The 12,285-nt window shown below is 45.4% G+C and overlaps 1 protein-coding gene across 1 annotated transcript in view; it reads right to left on the bottom strand.

Moving 5' to 3' along the window:
- The window catches only part of SYCP2L (synaptonemal complex protein 2 like), a gene marked incomplete at its 5' end in the record, with an annotated part of 320,901 nt that overhangs the window by 166,810 nt on the left and 141,806 nt on the right, over nucleotides 1–12,285 (bottom strand). The window contains 2 exons of the mRNA XM_082258962.1: nucleotides 5,825–5,868; nucleotides 7,202–7,256. Of these exons, the coding sequence (XP_082115088.1) occupies nucleotides 5,825–5,868; nucleotides 7,202–7,256 (99 nt within the window). The remainder of the gene's footprint in view (nucleotides 1–5,824; nucleotides 5,869–7,201; nucleotides 7,257–12,285) is intronic.

Below are 12,285 nucleotides of genomic sequence, written 5' to 3'. Positions count from 1 at the left end.
CTGCGAAAAGATATCCAATTATTGGCTGCAGCAGCACACAGATCCCACCCTCCTGGACTGCCCCCTGTTCTTTAGCCCTCCCCCGGTGCTCTTCAGCTCCCCACTGTGCTTTTCATCTCCCTCCCTCCTATGCTCCCTGTCCCCCCCAGTGCTCTCCACCCCCTGCGCCTTCCAACCCCCCTGCAATGCTTTCCAAACCCCCTCTTAATACTCTCCAGTCCCCCACCCCACCGTGCCCTTCAGCTCCTCCAGTGCTCTCTGCTTCGCCTGTGCTCTCCGGCCCCCCTAGTGCTCTTCTATCTTCTATCATGTCCTCAAGTCTCTGAGCATCTCCTGTATCATGTCTGCAGTCTCTGACCATCTTCTGTAACATGTCCTCAGTCTCTGGCCATCTTCTGTTTAATGTCCTCAGTCTCTGACCATCTCCTGAATCATGCCCTCAGTCTTTGACCCTCTCCTGTTTAATGTCTGCAGTCTCTGACCACCTCTTGTATCATGTCTGTAGTCTCTGACCATCTCCTGTACCATGTCTGCAGTCTCTGACCGTCTCCTGAACCATGGCTGCAGTCTCTGACCATCTTCTGTAACATGTCCTCAGTCTCTGGCCCTCAGTCTCTGGCCATCTTCTGTTTAATGTCCTCAGTCTCTGACCATCTCCTGTATCATGTCCTCAGTCTCCTGTACTATGTCTGCAGTCTCTGATCGTCTCTTGTATCATGTCCTCAGTCTCTGACCCTCTCCTGTTTAATGTCTGCAGTCTCTGACCATCAATCGCAGCAAGACCTCCCAAACTAAAATAAGAAAGGGGTCTCACCATAAATATGTACCAATGTTTAAGAATGACCAAATAAATAATCTATAAGCAGCTAAAAAATCAACTGATTGAAGCAAACAACATATAAAATCCAACTCTTGTAGGCTGATCCGATTCCTTAAAAAAATTCTTAAAAAATCCTTAAAAAAATTCCTATATCCGCCTAGGATATATGAAGATAGGAAAATATATCCAACTTATAGACAACTCCCAATCTATATTAAAAGACGTGTATGATGCGAATCCTAAAATTGATCCAATTCCTTAACACTAATCATAAATAAGTAATCTAAATATCTGTTCCCAGTGGATTTATGGCTTCTTTTCCTAAAACAATATGAGATGAAAACAGGCTAAATAGTCGCAACAGCCGACTGGATCGCAATACTAGTTTGTAATTCACAAATATAGCCAATATTCTCACAAATGAATCAGTGATGATGCATGTGTACCCAAAGATCGTAAAGCTGTTGCAACTATTTAGCCTGTTTTCATCTCATATTGTTTTAGGAAAAGAAGCCATAATTCCACTGGGAACAGATATTTAGATTACTTATTTATGATTAGTGTTAAGGAATTGGATCAATTTTAGGATTCGCATCATACACGTCTTTTAATATAGATTGGGAGTTGTCTACAAGTTGGATATATTTTCCTATCTTCATATATCCTAGGCGGATATATGAATTTTTTAAAGGATTTTTTAAGATTTTTTTTAAGGAATCGGATCAGCCTACAAGAGTTGGATTTTATATGTTGTTTGCTTCAATCAGTTGACTTTTTAGCTGCTTATAGATTATTTATTTGGTCATTCTTAAACATTGGTACATATTTATGGTGAGACCCCTTTCTTTTAGTTTGGGAGGTCTCACTGCGATTGGTTGACTCGGTCTAAGTTTCTTCTGACATCTCTTCTATTGTTCTCTAGTGAGAAATACTAGAGTTGGCTGCATGTAGAATCGGATTGAATCCGAATCTCAGAGTTATATATTTGTCACCAGCTGCAAAAAAACACATTAGAGGAATCCTCCTACTCGGATACACACGTGACAGCGCATATATCACCCTATACTTTTTAAATACATTTACTTTAAAGCAGTCCTAAACACTAAGATATACTCTGAATGTCTTTCAAACATTATTATTGCTTCTGAAAGCATTAAAATCTCTTATTGGGCATCTGCAGGTTTCTTTGGGCTCTAGAGCTGGTAGAGCAGGGGTGATATCAGTTTGTAGGCAGAGCTATTGATTGGCTGCGAAAAGATATCCAATTATTGGCTGCAGCAGCACACAGATCCCACCCTCCTGCACCAGATTGTTGAGCTGCCCAAAGAAAGTATTACAGTTGTCTTCATCAATCTGGGTTAGACAGCATCAGAGGGAATTTAAAATAGATTTAGTGCATATTAGGGCTCTGGTAAACTTTAAACTACACTCCAAAGCTCATTGAGCACAGTCACATTTCCCATGCAAACATGTATGTGCAAGTACTGGATGTTGAGTAAGTGAACATGAAGGGAGATTGAACATTTAAAATCTCTGGCAGTTTGCCTTTACTAATCACTAGTGGCCCAAAGTCTGACACCTGACGATCAGACCTATGGTATATGAGATTGTTGGACATCCCTTTTAAAAACTATGGGCAAGAAAGTAGACTTTCACCCTCTGAATGCACTTGGCATCGTTATTTTTTTCTCTGGTTTGTTCTCCTTTTTTCATTTTTTTTTGTACACCCTGTCTTGCGGCTGCCATTCTTGTCTAGGTGAGAATGACGTCTCTAAGACTTTGAAATGTGTTCACCACATATACCGGGATGCTTCGCTTTCCATTCACAGGCCTGTGGAGGAGGTGCTGCAAATCACAGCAGGACAATACTTGCTGGATCTGTTGGGTTGGGCAGGTGAGTGTTCCCACGTATAACATGTAAGAGGAGGGAAAAAAAATGATGGGACAATGGTCAGACATGGGGTGGTATGGAGAGGAGTACAGGGGGTCAGTCATGGGGTGGTATGGAGAGGAGAGGAGTACAGGGGGTCAGACATGGGTTGGTATGGAGAGGAGTACAGGGGGTCAGACATGGGTTGGTATGGAGAGGAGTACAGGGGGTCAGACATGGGTTGGTATGGAGAGGAGTACAGGGGGTCAGACATGGGGTGGTATGGAGAGGAGAGGAGTACAGGGGGTCAGTCATGGGGTGGTATGGAGAGGAGAGGAGTACAGGGGGTCAGACATGGGGTGGTATGGAGAGGAGTACAGGGGGTCAGACATAGGGTGGTATGAAGAGGAGTACAGGGGGTCAGACATGGGGTGGTATGGAGAGGAGAGGAGTACAGGGGGTCAGACATGGGGTGGTATGAAGAGGAGTACAGGGGGTCAGACATGGGGTGGTATGAAGAGGAGTACAGGGGGTCAGACATGGGGTGGTATGGAGAGGAGAGGAGTACAGGGGGTCAGACATGGGGTGGTATGAAGAGGAGTACAGGGAGTCAGACATGGGGTGGTATGGAGAGGAGAGGAGTACAGGGGGTCAGACATGGGGTGGTATGGAGAGGAGTACAGGGGGTCAGACATGGGGTGGTATGGAGAGGAGTACAGGGGGTCAGACATGGGTTGGTATGGAGAGGAGTACAGGGGGTCAGACATGGGGTGGTATGGAGAGGAGAGGAGTACAGGGGGTCAGTCATGGGGTGGTATGGAGAGGAGAGGAGTACAGGGGGTCAGTCATGGGGTGGTATGGAGAGGAGGGGAGTACAGGGGGTCAGACATGGGGTGGTATGAAGAGGAGTACAGGGGGTCAGACATGGGGTGGTATGGAGAGGAGTACAGGAGGTCAGTCATGGGGTGGTATGGAGAGCAGAGAAGTACAGGGGGTCAGACATGGGGTGATATGGAGAGGAGTACAGGGGGGCAGATATAGGGTGGTATGGAGAGGAGCGGAGTACAGGGGGTCAGTCATGGGGTGGTATATTGAGTTGGTCTCACCTTTGCATCTGTAAACAGCTTCCACTTTTCTGGGAAGGCTTTCCACAAGATTTTGTATTGAGCTTGTGAGAACTTGTGTATTTTTGAGGTCAGGTACTGATGTTGGACAAGAAGACCTGGCTGTTTACATTTACGCCAAAGGAGTTTAATAGGATTGAGTTTAGGCTGCATTAATTTATGTTCCATCTGATGCCGGCAGTACTCCTCTCCATACCACCCCATGTCTGACCCCCTGTACTCCTCTCCATACCACCCCATGTCTGACCCCCTGTACTCCTCTCCATACCACCCCATGTCTGACCCCCTGTACTCCTCTCCATACCACCCCATGTCTGACCCCCTGTATTCCTCTTCATTCTACCCCATGACTGAACCCCTGTACTTCTCTGCTCTCCATACCACCCCATGACTGACCTCCTGTACTCCTCTCCATACCACCCCATGACTGACCTCCTGTACTCCTCTCCTCTCCATACCACCCCATGTCTGACCCCCTGTACTCCTCTTCATACCACCCCATGTCTGACCCCCTGTACTCCTCTCCTCTCCATACCACCCCATGACTGACCCCCTGTACTCCTCTCCTCTCCATACCACCCCATGACTGACCCCCTGTACTCCTCTCCTCTCCATACCACCCCATGACTGACCCCCTGTACTCCTCTCCTCTCCATACCACCCCATGACTGACCCCCTGTACTCCTCTCCATACCAACCCATGTCTGACCCCCTGTACTCCTCTCCATACCACCCCATGTCTGACCCCCTGTACTCCTCTCCTCTCCATACCACCCCATGACTGACCTCCTGTGTTCCTCTCCATACCACCCCATGTCTGACCCCCTGTACTCCTCTCCATACCACCCCATGTCTGACCCCCTGTACTCCTCTCCATACCACCCCATGTCTGACCCCCTGTACTCCTCTCCATACCACCCCATGTCTGACCCCCTGTACTCCTCTCCATACCACCCCATGTCTGACTCCCTGTACTCCTCTCCTCTCAATACCAGCCCATGACTGACCTCCTGTACTCCTCTCCATACCACCACATGACTGACCCCCTTTACTTCTCTCTTCTCCATACCACCCAATTTCTCACCCCCTGTACTCCTCTCCATACCACCCCTTGACTGACCCTTGACTGAGGGGGCCATTGGGTGGAGCTTGGGCGGTACTTACTTTTAAATATGGGAGGAGCTTGGGCGGGGCTTACTTTAAAATGTGGGAGGGGGTTATCAAATTTATCTTCGGGCTGAAGCCCCTGGTCTTTTTCCCACCTAGCAACGCCCCTGTCCTTACCTTATAGAGAAGATAGAGAAGGATTGGATGCCTCTATGACCTTGGGAGGAGCTGGAAAAAGCAGTAGGGAAAATGGCAAAGCAGAAACCCCCAGGGTCAGATGGCCTGCCAGTGGAGATATACAAGTACGGGGAGTTGCTATTTCCAGAGCTGCTTAAGGTATATAACCAGGCGGTGGTGGGGGGAGAATTGCTTGAGTCCAAGAAGGAATCTACTATTGTCGTTTTGCCCAAGGAAGGAAAAGATTTGTTTAAAGCATCTTTGTATAAGCCAATCTCCCTACTATGTACAGACAAAAAAAATTAGCAAAGGTGTTGGCTGTTTGATTAAAAAAAGTTGTACAGAAAGAAGTCTATTAAAGAAGTAGTTTGCAAGCCGTGCTGAATTCACACTGTGCGGAGCAGCTTTAGAGTCGGGGGCCTTTGAAACCACCCCAGTCTTACACTCCACAGAAATAATGGGGGGGGGGGGCTCTATATCCTTAAAACACTACTGTCCCAGGATGACAATGCTGCTGTTTACAGAGTGAGTGTTCTCACCCCAACACCGGAGAAGTGTTACTGGCAGGATCACCAGGAGAAAAGAAAAGAACCCAGAAAAGTGAAATCAAATGCAGCCTACACACCTAAGGGATTGGTAAGCTTTGGTAATTTCTAAATGTCAGACAAACTAATTCTGCACCTAAATACTAATTAAATCTTAAAAAAACAAAAACTTTACTAATACCTTTTAGTAGAAGACTTTGGGCTTTCAACCGTTCCCGTTACCAGCTGAAAAAGAATATATCATGGTTACTGCTTACATTTAAAATGTAATGGATTATTTCAGTCAAAAATAGGGTTTTGGTACGCAATGAAAATTTGTTTCCTTTGGAGTCTATTAATTGAGCTGTTATGTCAAAACGCCTAAGGTACAGCCATCACTCCATCTTGTAGTGGTGGCTATTGATGCAAGTCCTTACATTGTTTGACTTTGTTTCGCTTTTATTTCATGTACACTGTATTGATGTCAGTGTTGCATAAATATATTTTTTTATTAAATTTTTAATACCATTTGGTACTACACCATAAGCCTCTTCCTTTTTCATTTTGAACTCTCATGTGATGTGTTGAGCCGATAAATCGATTGGAGGTTGTTCCCGGGGCCGGATGTTGCTGATTATCCAGAGGTCTAAAGATCACGAGGCCTGTTGAAAAATACCCGATTGCTGTCCTATAATATAGACAGCATCTGGCTCTAGTGAGTTTGAATTTCACTCATTGGTGGTGGACACAGCAACACTTGTGAACCCTTTTTTACATCATTTGCACCAGGATAGAGTCATGAACTTTGTAACCTCTTTTGAATGAACATTTAAAACATGATCTGTTACAATCTGTTATAATTGTTGCACTTTAATATGTTTGCAATTTACTTGTTTTAAGCACTGCAACCCTTTTTCATTTTACTAAGGAACACAGGCTTACTGCAACCAACAGGAGAAAGGTTGGCCAACAAAGGATAACTCCTGCCTACAACCATCATGCCTCAGTTTTATAGCAAATTAGTATGAAAATTAACATGCAGGGGGGACTGTAAAAGCTGTGTGTCTTAACAGACTCCAGGAAAAGTCTTTTGCTTTCTCTTCCCTTAAGGAATACAGAAATTAAGACGATTGGAAAAGCAATGCAAGATTGGGGACTGGCTGCAGCTTAAAGAGCCACTTGAAAGACTTAATGCCCAAATATGGCATCAGAGGTAGATCTTAGAAAACATAAGACCAGGTTGTAGCTTTGCAAAGTCTGAATTATGGCAGCCTGAGCCACCTATTGGTAGTAACACGAGAATCTGATGTACTCTTATGGGGAAGGATCCAGTATTTCTGTTATAAAAAGGGCATCAGTCTTCCTGAAGAAGCAGAGTGAGGAAGAAAAACTCACAGCCCAAACCCCATACAGTCACTGGAGATTTTTCAGCACATATGGCCCTTCAAGATCGTGAGGATCTAAGGCACAGATGCTAAGTATTACAACTCTACAAGAAAGCTCCTGATGGACTTCTAACAAGTTGCCAGGAGTGCTAAAACTTACTGAAAGCCAATTGAAAAACCAAATATAATCTTACCTCAATGTCTGTCCCTGAATGCGATGAATTTGGATATTCAAATTTACTCAGAGATCTACAAAAAGAGCAACATTTTCAGAGAAAAAAAAAACTAAGCTTTAACGATTCCTTTTAACCTATACAACCACACTCTTCCATTTTTTGATTTTCCAACACCACAACTTTAACATAAAAAGTATATGTAGAGCAAACAATTTTTGGTTTTAGATGGAGTAGGGGAGTTTTAGAACCTTTTGTTATTTTGTCACTTTTCACTCTGATTACATGTAAACAGACTTGCTGGTTATCGGCAGTCCTTTCCTCACACGATGAGTCTGTGTGAGGAAAGAAGTGCTGATAACGGGCAAGCCTGTCAGCACACTGTCCACACTGATAATCAGGGCATTGGTCATCAGCGTCCGGATTATCAGTGAAGCCTCATCAGTACCCATCAGTAATAGTAATTTTTTTTCCCAACATATTTCGGTCTTTTTTTGTTTAGCAAAATATAAAAACACCCAGTGGTGATTAAATACCACCAAAAGAAAGCTCTAGCTGTCTGAAAAAAATTATAAAAAACTGTCATATTGATACACTGTCGCATGACTGCGCAATTGTCAAAAGTGCGACAGCACTGAAAGCTAAAAATTGGCCTGGGCAGGAAGGGGGTAAAAGTGTTCAGTATTGAATTGGTAAAGTAGCTAAAACCCCTCACATATACCAAAAAAGGTGGCTAGCATTAAGTGATACACACAGATTAAATAAATCCTCCTACATAAATTGCACCTGTTCATCTGCAGTCATTTCTTCTGTAGATAGGAAAATGAAAAGATGAATTTTTTTTTCAGCTCTAGCAGCAGGGGTGGGAATCTGACATCTTCAAAGAGCTGATCTCAGTGAGGACAACTGTGAACCCTGATTGGATGGGAAAGGACAAAGAGTATGGAGAATAAGCACAGCTGTGGATATCAGTCACAGGCTGTGTGCAGGAGCTCTCTCCCCATCACCTAACTCTTAAGAGACGGGTAAAGCTGTCAGAAGTGAATCACGCAGATAACCGAGGAACCATGCAGTAGGGAGAAATCACACAAGCTGCTTTGGAGAGAAGCAAGTACACAGTATAGAATGATGTGCTTTTTCATTTTCATATCTGAGGTTTACAACCACTTAAGGTGTGAAATGCATCAAGGTGTTTTGTACTACCCACTGTGCTTGAAATCTCTATTGAGACACAGTCAAAACAAAAAAAAAAAAAAAAAAAAAAATAAAGGACAGAAGTTTTAACCATGACACAAAAGGATTTATTGATTTTCTAGTAAAATCCATTTTCTGGAGTGTAGCACAGGACAAATGCGCTTTAAATTAGACTTCTGGGTAATATGCAGCTACCTTTAGGTGATTGGACAGTTGTAAAAGAAGCGGCAAGGACATCCCCCATATAGCCCCCATTATATTGCTTGTTGCAAAACTGAGGCTAGCCGGGAGCTGTTCTATAGGAGGATGTGCCTACAGTTGCTTTTTTGCCACTGTCTAATCACTGGAAGGTAGCTGCATATAATCCAGTCATAATGATTAAAGAGACTGTCTTGTAAAGTAGGGCTAGAAAAAAAAAATGTATTTTTGACTTACCGTAAAATCCTTCTCTTAGGTTCATTGACGGACGCAGTCCTCTGATGCATATCAGTAGGGTTATACTGCCCCCTACAGGAGTAGGACACTAGGCAGAAAAACAGTTCTGGCTATGCCTATGGGCAGTCCCTGGGGGTATAGGCCCTCTCTTCCTGCATAGGATGTCAGTTTTGTATCAAAGCAGTGTCAGAGAAAACTCCACCAACCCAACTCAAAACTAGAGGGGTAGGTACTGTGTCAATGAACAAAAAAAAAAAAAAAAAGGATTTTACGGCAAGTCAAAAAAATTGATTTTTGTAAAATCTTACCGTAAAATCCTTTTCTCTTAAGCTCATTGACAGACGTAGTCCTCGATGATTAACAACAACTCGGGTTATACTGCCCTCTACAGGAGTAGGACTAGACAGGAAAGAAAAACGTTCTGGCCACACCCTAGGGGCAGTCCCAGAGGGTATATCCTCTCACTTCCTGCTACAGCAAATCAGTTATGTCACAAAAGCAGTGTTTAGAGAATTTAACCCAACCCAACTCAAAAACAGAGGGGCGGGTACTACGTCTGTCAATGAGCTTAAGAGAAAAGGATTTTACGGTAAGATTTTACAAAAATCCATTTTTCTCTGTCGCTCATTGACAGACGTAGTCCTCATTGATTAATAACAACTCGGGACGTCCCAAAGCAGTACCACAAATGAGGGGTGGGATAACAGAAATCAAAATCCAGAAGGCCCAAACGGAGCCAACCAGAAGCATCAAGGACTCATCGAGCAAAAAGATGAGACCTAAGTGAAAAACCCAACAAACCCTTGAGGTAGACCAACAGTCTCCTCAGATTGGGGCCTGCAGAACCTTGCGGCCAAAAGAGGCATCCAACAATGCCATCACATCAACTTTATAAAATTATGTAAAGGTATGAACCGGCGATCAAGTCATCGCCTTGAAAACCTGGATCGCTGACGCCTGATGGCGGAAGACCCAGGAAACACTAGGCGCCCGAGTAGAGTGCGCCTTAACAGGGAACGGAGGATTCCAACCCTTAATAGAATAAGCCTGTACCACCGTCTGACTGGTCCATCTAGATATGGTCGCGGCAGACACAGGCAACCCCCTTCTAGGGCTATCCGTGATCACAAAAAGTGAGTCCGTCTTACGAAACAAGTTCGTAGTAGTCAAGTGTACCCTGATTGTCTGAACCCCATCCAAGGAGTGTAATGCAAACTCCCAAGGATGGCTAGTCTTCGGACACGGGGAAGGTAACACAATATTTTTATTCAGATGAAAACTCTGAAGACCACTTTAGGAAGGAAGGATGGATTCGGAAGAAGAACCACCTTATCCCTATGAACCACCAGATATGGGGAACGACAAGATAATGCGGCCAGTTCTGACACCCTGCATGCAGAAGTAATGGCCACCAAGAAGGCCACCTTCTGGGATAATGTAAGCAAGGGAATCTCCCTAATATCTTCAAAGAGAAGTTTTTGAAGAACCGACCACACTAAATTTATATCCCAGCCGGTAAGGGTGCACGCACTGGCGGAGCCAGATGTCGCACCCCCTGGATGAAATTCCGCACCAAGGAATGATTAGCCAAAGGTTTCTGAAGAAGATTGCTAATGCTGAAACCTGACCCTTGATCGTGCTCAAGGACAGTTTCTGCTCAACCCCTTGTTGCAGACAGACCAAGATTCGGGTCACCGAATAGGTATGTGGGGGAAATCCAAGAGATTCACACCACGCAATATAAGACTTCCATGTGCTGGAAGTCGCTTTCCTTGCTTTAACTAGAGGTAGGAATAACTGAAGCTGACACTCCCTTGCCCTTCAGTACCTGGGTCTCAATGGCCAGGCCATTAAGCCAGCGATTGTAAAGCAAGATGGAAGATCGGTCCCTGAGACCGCAAATCCTCCCTGAGAGGAAGTCTCCACGGAGCGTCCGCGACTAGCCTCACCAAGTCGGCGTACCAGGCTCGACGAGGTCAGTCCGGAATTTCCAGAATAACTGGAATTCCCTCCACCTCTATCCTGCGAAGAAGTTCCCACAGTAACTTGAGAGGATGGAAAGCATGCCGTAGCTGATACTGACCCCACGGGGCGATCAGCGTTTCTGCTGCGTCCGCTAGAGGATCGCGGGTGCGAGCTACAAACCTCCGCACCTTCCTGTTGAGCCAAGGTGCCAACAGATCCACATCCGGGGTGCCCCAATGAAGGGACAGTTAGTGAAAAACCTCTGGATGAAGAGGCCCTACCCCTTGATCCAGAATCTGATGGCTGAAATAATCTGCCTGCCGATTTCCCACCCCCGGAGTGAACACTGCGGGGACATCCGCAACAAACCGTTCCATCCAACGAAAGATGCTAGTCGTTTCAATGGCCACCAGGACACTCTAAGTGCCCTTTTCTTAACATAAGTCACGACCGTGGCATTGTACGATTGGATCCGAATCGGGCTGCTCTAGAGCTGCTCGGTCCAGTAAATCAGACAAAATCTGATCGCTCTCAGTTCCGATACCCTTATTGGTAACCTGGATACTATCAGAAGGAATGACTTCCCCTGGTTGAGCATCGGAGACTCCCTGGTCCGCTCGCTCAACCGGATCCGATTGTCCAGGGAATCGGAATTCTGATTCCATTAGAAAAGAATCTCCTTCAGGAGAATTCGGGTATGAGACTGGGTATACGGTACTGCCTCTAAGAAGGCCACCATCAGTCCCAGCCAATTGACGGACAGCAACATCCGAATCGTTGACTGAACCTTCTGGAGTTTCTCCACAAGGAGAAACTCTCTTGCCCAGGATGTATCCAACATTAGGCCCAGATAGTTCAGTTTCCTGGTGGGAACCAGTTATTCTCTGTGGGAAAGCGAAGAAAACGCTGATGTCCTGCGATGATGGGGATCTAAAGATAGGCATCCTAAATGTCTATGGATGCCAGGAAATCCCCCTGATGCAGGGAGGCCACCACTGTTCGGATGGACTCCATTTTCCCCCCCAAGTCCAGAAATTGGACGCACCTTGCCCTCTTTCTTGGGCATTGTGAACAGGTTCGAATAGAACCCCTGAAACCGTTCAATGTTAGAAGGGAAGAATCGCACCGGTGGAAGTGATCGAAACTCGATCCTGTATCCTGACCGTATGACCTCGCGAACCCCTTAGTCCGGGGTTCTGGCAAGCCATGGATTCGGAAACCGGTGAAGACATCCCCCCACCCCAGACATGGGTAGGGGCGCATCAGGCTGTATTCTTCAGGCTTGGCTGAGCCGGACTTTTTGTTTAGCCGACCAGTGCCCTTTGAAAACCCTCTGAAGGGGCTTTGGAGGGTTTCGCCTTATCGCCCGCCCTCGCGGAACGAACAAACTCTTTATGAGCAGGAAAGGAAGGTCCTCGTTAGTTACGAGGTCCTTTTATCCTAACAGTCTGTAGCAAGACAGTGCTCTTGCCCCCAGTGAGATCCTTTATAATCTCAACCAAACTAAATGG

Source organism: Pelophylax lessonae, assembly GCF_965119305.1.
Source record: "Pelophylax lessonae genome assembly, chromosome: 5".
Lineage (NCBI taxonomy): Eukaryota > Metazoa > Chordata > Amphibia > Anura > Ranidae > Pelophylax > Pelophylax lessonae.
Note: the sequence above shows the minus strand (reverse complement) of the source record. Positions and strands in the feature narration are given on the sequence as shown.